Here is a 10,835-nt window from a genome sequence, read left to right on the forward strand (position 1 = left end):
TATATATATATATATGTCAGTTTTCTTCTTGTAAATATTGTATTTTAAGGTTGGTCTTTTCTAAACAATGCAGTTCCTATGGTTTTATGTTTTTGAAATGTGTTGTTTCATGCCCTTTCTTTTCCCTTTGCTTCTCTCGCAGTGCCATGGAAAGCCATTCCCTCCTCAATCCCAACCTGCAGCAAGGTGAGGGGGTCCTGTCCAGCTTCCGAACCACGTGGCAGGAGTTTGTAGAGGATCTGGGCTTCTGGAGGGTGTTGCTCTTGATCTTTGTCATTGCTCTGCTGTCTCTTGGCATCGCCTACTATGTGAGTGGGGTGCTACCCTTCGTGGAAAACCAGCCTGAACTGGTGCATTAGAAGAGCCCATAGGAGAGGAGGCAGATGCCAGTGTCCTGGCTTCCGTTGTTTGTTCTCAGTTTCTCAAAGTTTTCTCTTGGTGCAAGGCAGTGAGGGATGTACATTTTTTCTTTTTGCAGTTTTACACATTGTAATCCTTGTAGAAGAACTAACTACATACTGTAGTCAAGTATACTGTCCTAAAGCTACCTCCAACTCAGCCTGACTTCTTAGGAAAGGCTCTGCATAGCCTTGTTTGATAAAAACATGGAAGTGACTAAAGAATGAGAGATAGAGGATGAGACTAGGAAATCCTTGCTACAGAAATCTTACCCTAACATAAGACCAACTAAAGTGAAGTGTTTGAAGGTTGTCTTATATGATTAGTTTTGGTTGGTAGTTTTGTTTTTGTTTATTTTTACAAGAGCTGCTTTTCTCTTTTTATTTACTCCCTCTGGGGAATATCGGGGGCGGGGGCTAGGGGAGAATGAAGCATTCAGCTTAAAACTTGAAGTGCTTTTTTCAAATCCTGTGTAGAGCAAATCAGTATTTTTGGAATGCTTGGTTTGTTTTAATATTTTCAAGTCTAGTCACATACCAAACAGAACTTTTGAAAATGAGCTGTAGTTTCCTCAAAAATGACTGATTTGATCTTATATTTATTTGTTTTTAGGATAATTTTGATTTTTTTCTAAGCTGCTTTGCTTGTTGTTGATATCTGTGACGAATGAACTTGAGTTCATTTTGTTCATTTGTCAGTTTCCCCTAGTGTTTATTTCAGAGATATTCTATTCATCAAAAATGCAGTCAGAAAACTTTCTCTACTCAGTAGTTAGCAGGGGAAAATAATTCTGATGTTTAAATGTCACTGTAATTCTGTAGTACTATTATTATGGTGAAAAATTCAGTTCTATAAGCTAGCTGTGTTGTCACAATTGTATCATAGTTCATAATTTTTTCATTTTATGTGCAGTCCTGTTTAGAGGCCCTGTTAGAATTGTGGTGACAATCCCATACATGTCAGTTGTTCTCTGATGGCAAGAATGGATGGTGTATTTCTGAATTAACAGTGTTGAACTCTATTGTACTAGGTGTCATAAACTCTTTCTGAATGCTAATATTATGTAAATTGAAATATGGCCCCCAAACTGTATTGCAGCTTTTAGCAGTTGTTTGAAGGCCTCTTTTGTTAATGATTCTGCTATGTTTAAGTCATATTCTTGGGTTGTTAAAAAAGGATATGAAGACTTGAGAATTATTCATTGGGTGTAGTCAGAAAATTATAGTGAAAGAACTAATGGTTTTATTTTTTAGAACATAAGTCATCTAAGCTACCGCTAGTTGAATTGTTGCTAGAATTAGAAATTATAATTTAAAGCAGAATTGGTATTTCTGTGATTCTTTTTGCTTCTTAATATTTTCTCTTTTGCATTTTTCATGTGACTTTATCCTGTCTTAAAGAGCTGTTCTAGAATTCCTGATTTACCTCAGGATCAGCTCATAGCATCTTGCTTTTAGGTTAGATACAAACAAAATTAATCATACTTGGTGTAAATACAGCAAACCGTGGATGTTAGAATGTAGAACACTAGAACTCAAAATCAAAGTATATTCAGATTAAAAGCTTTGGAATTAGCTTTGCTTTTGTCTGTAACTCTAAACAGATGTGCAAAATTGGTTAACATGTATGTAAATATATTGCATTTTTTAAAGATTTATGTTTCCTTTTAAGTGCTGATTTCTTTGTATTCTATTCTCTGCATTCAGTATTCAGTAATACTACCAATAAACGTATTTATAATCTCTTAATCACAATCTGTTTGCTTAGGTATCATTGTTTTTCTTTTAATTTAGGATTTTTTTAAATGGGTTCCAATTGGCTGTTCATAAAAACAAAGGTTTTTTTTTTCAAACCTGATGTAATAGGTATATCATGTTTCACGTATGTTAGCCTTATAAATGTTCTGACACTAATTTGGGTGAATTGCTTTTGGACTTAAGCGTGATAATAACTACCATGATTAAGCACCTCCCAATTTTACAGGTCAGTTCACGTGCCTCATCTCATTTCATCCTTATGTTCACCCCACCCCTGCTGTGTTTCCCCATTTTATAAGATGAGGAAACTGATACTAGGAGGTTTAAGTAACTTGTCCAATATCAGACAGCTAAGACATAGTGGAATAGGGATTCCACATTCAGGCTCTATCCCCAATTATAAGTTTGCCTTTTCCTCCTGCCCTGCTGTCTGTCATGAGTCTGGTGGTGGAACCATCTAGAATCTTGCCTACTGCCATCTCAGCAACACCTGTTACTAAAATGTTCACTCCTGTTTCTAAATACTTATCTTTTCCTCCTCCTATAATGCACCATTTTTCCACATCCTCCCAGGATTAGTAACCCTTCATATTGAAGCTCAATCCCTGGCATGTTCAGAAAACCTAACATAGTTAAATGTATCTGACTGCCCACTTCTCTCCCTGTCATTCCTCATCACTTACCGTACTCAGTAAACAGGTACAGTTAACCCTTGAACACTGCAGGGGTTACTAGGAAGTAGGGGCACTGACCACCGCACAGCTGAAATCAGCGAGTAAGTTGACAGGGGGCCCTTGGTATCTATGGTTCTGCACCTGCAGACTCAGCCAACAGTTGATGATCTTGCAGTGCTGTACGACGTATCTTTTGTTAAGATTTATTATTTATTTATTTATTTTTGGCTGTGGCTGGGTCTTAGTTACGGCACCCGGGATCTTTGTTGAGGCGTGCAGGATCTTTCGTTGTGGCGCGCAGGCCCTTTGTTGTGCTGTGCGGGTTTCCTCTTCTCTTGCTGTGGCGCACAGGCTCCAGGGTGCGTGGGCTCTGTAGTTCGCAGCACGTGTGCTCTAGTTGAGGCGCGGGCTCAGTAGTTGTGATGCAGGGGCTTAGTTGCCCTGCGGCATGTGGGATCTTAGTTCCCTGACCAGGGATCAAACCCACATCCCCTGCATTGTAGGGCAGATTCTTTACCACTGGACCACCAGGGAAATCCCTGTACTACATATTTAAGAAAAAAAATCCAGATATAAGTGGACCCATGCATTTAAAACCCTTGTTCAAGGGTCAACTGAATTTTTTTTTTTTAAAGCCTGGTGGGATTTTTTTTTTTTTTTTTTTTGGCTGCGTTGGGTCTTCGTTGCTGCACGCAGGCTTTCTCTAGTTGTGGTGAGCAGGGGCTGCTCTTCGTTGCGGTGCATGGGCTTCTCATTGTGGTGGCTTCTCGTTGCAGGGCACGGGCAATAGACACGCGGGCTTCCGTAGTTGTGGCTCACGGGCTCTAGAGCGCAGGGTCTGTAGTTGTGGCACACGGGCTTAGTTGCTCTGCAGCATGTGGGATCTTCGTGGACCAGGGCTCGAACCCATGGCCCCTGCATTGGCAGGCGGATTCTTAACCACTGCACCACCAGGGAAGTCCTCAACTGAATTTTTTTTTTTGGTCTTTTTGATGATAAGTTTCATGAGAGCAGGGACTTCGTCTGTTTTTCCTTTCCTATTTGTTCACAGTGCACCCTGTAGAACTCTTTGAACACAAAGACTTTTTTTTTACAATAACTGTATTTTTTCTTTTCAGATTTAAACGTACTTTTCACACGTTTCCTCCAACAGGCTGCATGTGTGAATGTGCTGACCATTCTTCTTCCGCAGTATGCCTGCCACTGGATGGAAGGGCTAGAGTCTTGTACCCCTGGCTTCTTTATGTAAGAGCGTGCAGGCTTTCCACTAGTATAGCCTGCCTCACATTTACCACAGGTTTTTTAAAAAAAAGCATAGTTGCTCTCTATTTTACCACATGGTATTAGAAGTCCAGAAACAATTGGTCCAGTCACCTTTTGTTGTTGTTGTTGTTTTATTTTAACCAGACCTCAGTCTTTGACTTGTGAAATTGTTTATGAATGTATCAAAGTGCTTTCAGCTTCAAGAAGCCAAAATCCAAATTCAGAGTGGCTTAAACCATAGGAAATGTATTGACTTATGTAACTGGAAGCCCAGAGGTAGAGTAGACCTCAAGGGTGACATAATCCAAATCTAGCTCAGTTACCCTCTGCTTTTCGTGCTGTCCTCCCGTTTGTTGGTTTCATCCTCCAGCTGGATCTGAGATGAGTCCAGAATTTTCAGGCCTGACATGCATTTGTGACCATGTAGAGAAGAAGAAAGAAACCATCTTTCTTCTGGTGTTCTCCTAGGAAACTTTCATGCCGAGTCCCCAGCCGACTTCCTCTTGGTTTCATTGGCCGACATTACATCGTGTACCCTATTCTCAAACCAACCAATGCCATGCACTGATTTACTAGGCCTAGCTTGATAGATCAGTCATCGGGGAGGGTGGGGTTGGTAGGATTAATGTGATTGGCTTGGACCAGTTGTTTTAGAAATGATGGGAGGTGCTTCTGGCAGTAAGTGGGCAGGGCCCGTAGATGTTTTATGTCTTACAGAACATGGGGCAGTTTAGCACAACAAAGAATCATTCCACATCCCACATGATTCTTGAATGTTCTGCTGGTCATTGATATGGGTGGTTTTTTTTTTTTTAAGTTTGTTATCCGAGCCTAAACCCTAACTCCATTTTACATTTTAAAGTATTTTTTCATACGGTTTTAATATACCCTGAATTTTATAAGAATACAACCACAAGATAATTGCAGGGAGATTCTACTCTATTTTGTTCAAAGCTTGACCAGGAATTATACCTCTTCGAAGAAATCTTGTTATTGAAGGCGGTGTTACTGATGATAATTGAGTCCCCCATATAATTCTCTGTGTGGCTGCTGATGACGTCGCTGTTTCTGCTAGTGTAGCTGTGCCTGGGTCTTCGATGCACACTTTGTCATCAATTACTTTCCCTTTATTTTTCCTTTATATTACATGATTTATATTAAATCATTTTATTTCAGCAGTTGTTACTTTTATCTGGGATGTATACTAGAGCTTCTTTTAGTCATCTTGGTATACCTTTTCCTAGTAGTTTATCTTGGAGGGTACACCAGGAAGTAGCATTTCTCAAAGTTAATAGAACACTGGGGAGAAGAAAAGAAGCCAGCATCTGGTTAAACCTTTGAAAATTGTTTAAGCTGAAACAGTCCCAGCTGTGCTAGATGAAGTAGGACTTTGGGATCAGGCCCATTCCTTTGAGCTCTGAAGTCGATTCAAAACAGTTTTCTAGGGAGGATCTTGGCCTTGCTATGGGTACCTCCTTGGCTTCCCTCAAAGTGCAGATAGGCTGGCACTCTGCTCAGTCGCTCATGTGTTCGTTCTGTTCATTTTACATCACAAACGGACAGCTCCACGTAAGGCATAGGGGTCTGTGCTCATTAGGTAACGGAGGTTTGGTCACGCTCCAGTTAGATGTCAAGGAATAATACAATCTGGAGTTCTTGTTGCCTAATACTCCCCAAAAACTTAGCTGAGAGCAGTATTAAGAGAGTATTCCTTGGAAGCCCTTGTAGGTCAGCACTGTCCAAATTTTCTGCAGTGATGGAGATTTTCTGTTTCTGTGCTGTCTGGTGTGGTAGCCGCTCATCACTGTACCTACTCAAATTAATTTAAATTGAATTCGAAATTCAGTTCTTCTTTAGCACAGTTATCTGAGCCTGAAACCCAACTCCATTTTACATTTAACAAAACTAGCCACGTTTCTGGTGTTCAGTAGCCGCAAGAGGCTGGTGCACTGGACAGCATTTTTGCAGAAACTTCTTTTGGACAGCACTGTTCTCAAATCTACCTTGGGCTCGTCAGGTCGGAAACTGTATTAAGGCAGTTTGCACCGCATTTGCTTTCACTGAGCTCTTTGTTATCAAGTGGTAACACTGTAACAGTGCTTATTAACTCAATCCTCAGCAAATTGCTGTTGTAGCCCCACCTCACAGGGCCAATGAGGTCACCCTGAGGCAGGTTGGAAAAACGCCCCAGGTCACACAGCTATTAAGTGGCAGAGCTGGGGTTTGAAGTCTGACAGGATAGGACTGGAGTCTCTTCTAACCAGTTGCGCTGTGATGCCTCGTCTGCTTAGTTGTGGTGCCATCATCTTGAAGTACGAATTGTCTCGAGGACTAGCCCAGTGTGTTAACCACTGCATCTATTCTAAGGAAAGTTACTGAGCGTGCTGTTGGCACAGCTCTTCAGTATGAAGACCCCGATTGCTTTTTACAACCACAGATAACTGCATTTCTGCTGAGCTTTACTTCCATCTTATGTTCTCTGTGAATTATGTAGTTGATCAGGCAGAATCTCTTTCACATCAGATGCTGAAAAGCTTAATGCCAAATTTGGGTTCCACCAGAAGCAATTGTAATACTGGTCATTATGGTGATTTATTAGAACCTCATTCCTGGTTTATTTTATATCTTCATCTTTCGTTTTATTTTCCTATTCTAAATGTTCACTCTGAATTTATGCTATTCTGTATTATTTAAGCCCCCTTAAATCATTTTTGGATCATGGTGGGGGGATGGATAGTTAATTAGACAGTTATGAGTTTGAACTGAAAGAACTACCACAAAACTACCTGTCAGTTTCTGGAAACTAATGACAGAAAATGCATGGACCTTTTGCAGTTGGAAAAAATAGTTTGTGGCCTCCTATTCAAAATGCAGTTATGGTTTTTGGCATGGCTGCAATTGTTAGTTTACCTCATTTATATGTCTCTCCTTGTTCCGAAAAGGATTTGAGTTCAGCTGAATAAGCAGGTGTTAGTCTAAACTTTGGAAATCAAATGTCCTAGTTCTATTCTAGCATTTTGGTGAATCATTTGAGTGAAGCCTTAAAAATCAACATTAACAAGTACTATAATCATAGAATTTTAGAGATAGGGGGCCATTAGAAATCACCTGGAGAGGGTAGAGGACCAAGAAGAACTCAATGACTGTGGTCCCTCAAGTAAGAAAGGGGCAGAAATGTTAGGTGAATCCACTCTATTACTCTTACCTCAACTACACTGCCCCTTACTCGCATGGTCTCCATCCCTCCAACCCCCACATGCTATTCTAAATGTTATTTTAAAATGTATCTGGCGTTAGATACATAAAGATAAACCTCGCATTGTGTTCTGTGTATTTTAATAATTAACCAAAATACTGACCTGTTTAGTAAGCTGATGCTGTCATAAGCCAAGGATGTATTTTCCTGTCACCCAAGTCTCCTTTTTTTTTATGAACAGGAGAATCACCATAAACTATCATCTTCTCTTGATAAACATTTTAAGTGAGAAATCTTTTCAGTTCTGGAAAAAAAAAAAAAAAAATAACCTGCAGCAAATAATGGACTTCTCTATAAAGTGCCTTACACCGTGGAGATGCTGTGAGGAAGCTAAGTAGAAAGTTCCAGAGTACCACTGTGTCCCTGGTAAGTCACAGTACTACTTCTTTTGTGGTTGTTTTTTTGTTTTGGCCACACCACATCGCTTGCGAGATCCTAGTTCCCAGACCAGGGATTGAACCTGGGCCTTTGGCAGTGAAAGCGCAGCGTCTCAACCTCTGGACCGCCAGGGAATTCCCCACAGTACTTCTTACTAGAACAACTGTTTCTTCAATACTACTGTCTGCTACTTGCTTTTCGTTCAGGTTAGGAGATTGATGATTACAGGACCATTTGTAAACTCAAGCCCTAGAGTTATAACATGCCCTGCCTGATGGTGTTTAACAAGGCCGTTCACTGCCTGGTTCCCTAGTGTGTCAGGGATGTCTTGTGGGTGTTAATTGAGCTGTTCAATAAGTGTTCCTGTGTGTCCTTTCCCACATCTTTGGAAGCATCTCTAAAGAGAGAAATGTGTGAAGATAGGAAAATAACCCACACCAGGATAATGCTATCACTGTATCTGCTTAGGAATCGCTCATTTTAGGGGTATTCACTAGACTCTTCTTCCCCCTTTCTTTTCCCAAAGGTTTTGTTTTGTTTTACTTCCGGGTTACTTTTTTCATGTCCAGTTAGTCTGAGGATCAACTTAATAATAAGCTCTGACCAAGGATAATTCCAACTTGAAATGTGCAATAGTAAATCTATTCCTGAGATTTAAAAAAATAGTAATAAATGGATAATTTTTTTATTTGCTGGAATCATTACAAATTAATGTGTACGTATATTATTTTATGAGTAATACATTTCAGCAAATTTTAGTTGTTCTCTTTTTCTCTTTTTTTACAGTACCCCTTGATGGGCTTTTAAAATTATATGGTATGCAGTGTTAGCACTACAGAATGCTTACGTTTTGTGTGTGTCCATAAACCAAATTCCTTTTTTTGGAGGTTCAAGGATAATTGCTAGCCTAATTCTCTTGCATCTTCATGCTATAAATTGCAAGTATTTAGAAGTGTGGCATTGCAGAGATAGTTGTTTCTTCCTGTAATTGGGCTATGAGAAGGTTATTCTTTGTGACAATAAAAATTAATATTCCCTTTCTTTGGGGATTAATTTCTAAATTTGAAGACTCTGGGTCGGAGTTGGCCGGACTGTTGCACTGAAATTTCAGCCCCTAAGAAACAAAAATAGGTTTTGAAATAGTTTCTAGGTTACTGGCACAGAAAGCTGGCTAAAAGCTGTAACTTACTTCGGGTAAGTCCTAGTTAGTACAATTCCATCAGCACAGGCTGTGCTTTCAGACTCTGACTCAAATTTAGGAGAAAATAAAATGTAAGGTTCCCTAAATTCTTATTCTGTAAGTTTGGGCTTGGGTGATTCTCCTTTATTTTAGTAGAGCCCCTGATTTGGGGAGGGGAGACATTTAATCAGTTCTGTATTTCACCTTACTGAACTATCCACATTCATTTGTTATTTTAGTTTAAGTTATAGTTTGGATCAGATGGTGCAGGCTGTAGTTATACTGGAAAACATAACTGCTTTAATAATTGCTTTATTAATTACACCCCTCATCCATTATTTTTCATACCAGTGGCCTTATAGAACCTTCCATGCATCATCTCATTAGCTCTGTGAGCCCCTCCTCAGTAAAGGAGCCTCTCAGCCATCATAGTAGAGCCCAGAGACCTCTCCAATGATAGGGAGAAGGGAAATGCCCCGGCTCATAACCTCTGAACTGTCCCATCTCAGGTATACATTGGGAAGGGAAGTACCTTTATAAACACCTGTGACATTTAAAAATTCCAAATGCGCACCTTGTAAGACTCAAGAGGGTGATTTCCACTGAGTTCCATGAGAAAAGATCCAGATGTTAGTGGCCACATTTGCTAAATTCTTTTCGAAGGGATTCCTCTAATAGAAGTGTTCTTGTTGCTAACTTGGAAATGAGAATTATGGAAGCTTATATTTTCTTTCTAACTGAGCTTGTTTTCTGTTTAGGAAGCATGAAACTTTTCACTCCTGGTTTTTGTATCTGTGATTATGTTGGTGCTGTCATGACATCACCTTGCCTAACTACAAAAATGTTTTCTTGGCTGAGCTTAGAAACCCACTATACTTCGACGATCTTCAAAATATATGTGCTGGTCCATGGTATGGGAACACACTAGGTCCTCAGTCAACAAACCTTCAGTCATTCTGGAATTCCCATTCTGGAAAGTGGCAGCCCCGGCCTCCAACACAGAGAAGCAATGCCCTTTCTTATTTCTCCTTTGACATACCCTGTACCTTTCCAAGGCCTGACCTGTCCTAGTCTCGAGCTGTTAGTTAGAGGAAAGAGAGATTGAGACTTGGAAGGCAAGCAATTATCTTGTTCTCTGGTCCTGGCTCAGATAATGCTATGAGTAGAAGGGGCCCGGAGCTTCCACTCCCCTAAGTTACAATTCTCTTTCTACAAACTAAACGTCTGCCCCTGCTATACAACTTCTATTAAATCAAGAGTCTTATTCTTTTTTTTTTTAATAGTGTTTTATTTGTTGACAGTATGCTTTATTTATTTATTTATGGCTGTGTTGGGTCTTCGTTTCTATGCGAGGGCTTTCTCTAGTTGTGGCAAGCGGGGGCCACTCTTCATCACGGTATGCGGGCCTCTCACTATCGTGGCCTCTCTTGTTGCGGAGCACAGGCTCCAGACGTGCAGGCTCAGTAACTGTGCTCATGGGCCCAGTTGCTCCGTGGCATGTGGGATCTTCCCAGACCAGGGCTTGAACCCGTGTCCCCTGCATTGGCAGGCAGATTCTCAACCACTGCGCCACCAGGGAAGCCCGAGGCTTATTCTTATTAGAAAGAAATTATTCCAATTCCAAAGTTACGTGGCTGTACCCTTTTTCTCCTGCTGGTTGAAATTCTTTATTGTCTTTAATGGAGTCCTAATGACCCAGACAGTGGTCCAGTTTTGGTTCCCTGGCTTACAGCTGCTCAAGTAACGTTCTCAGCTGTGGAATAAATATGGACTGTCAACTTATTTTAAATGTCAGCCTTTTAAAATATGTATGGATATATGATATTTCTTGATCATTTAATTCAGGTAAGATAAGTTGTAACAGAGAGTCGACATGGTGCTTCCAAGTGGCAACAATGGATATGAAAGGAGGAGATGAGGTGCCTCTC

General features: G+C 40.4%; 1 protein-coding gene across 9 annotated transcripts in view; it reads left to right on the top strand.

The window, feature by feature from the left end:
* Nucleotides 1–10,835, top strand: part of ANKRD46 (ankyrin repeat domain 46) — a 60,215-nt gene that overhangs the window by 31,283 nt on the left and 18,097 nt on the right. For 4 of the 9 annotated variants that reach the window (XM_024756534.1, XM_024756532.1, XM_024756535.1 and 1 more), the window contains exon 5: nucleotides 143–2,153. In XM_024756534.1, coding sequence (XP_024612302.1) covers nucleotides 143–359 — 217 coding nt within the window. In that variant the 3' untranslated portion in view covers nucleotides 360–2,153. Of the gene's footprint in view, nucleotides 1–142; nucleotides 2,154–7,530; nucleotides 7,716–10,835 lie in introns of those variants that run through there. The other 5 variants (XR_003004725.1, XR_003004726.1, XM_024756538.1 and 2 more) reach the window with 3 other exon arrangements.

The sequence above is a fragment of the Neophocaena asiaeorientalis genome, unplaced genomic scaffold (genome assembly GCF_003031525.2).
Source record: "Neophocaena asiaeorientalis asiaeorientalis breed wild unplaced genomic scaffold, Neophocaena_asiaeorientalis_V1.1 scaffold29, whole genome shotgun sequence".
Classification (NCBI taxonomy): Eukaryota; Metazoa; Chordata; class Mammalia; order Artiodactyla; family Phocoenidae; genus Neophocaena; species Neophocaena asiaeorientalis.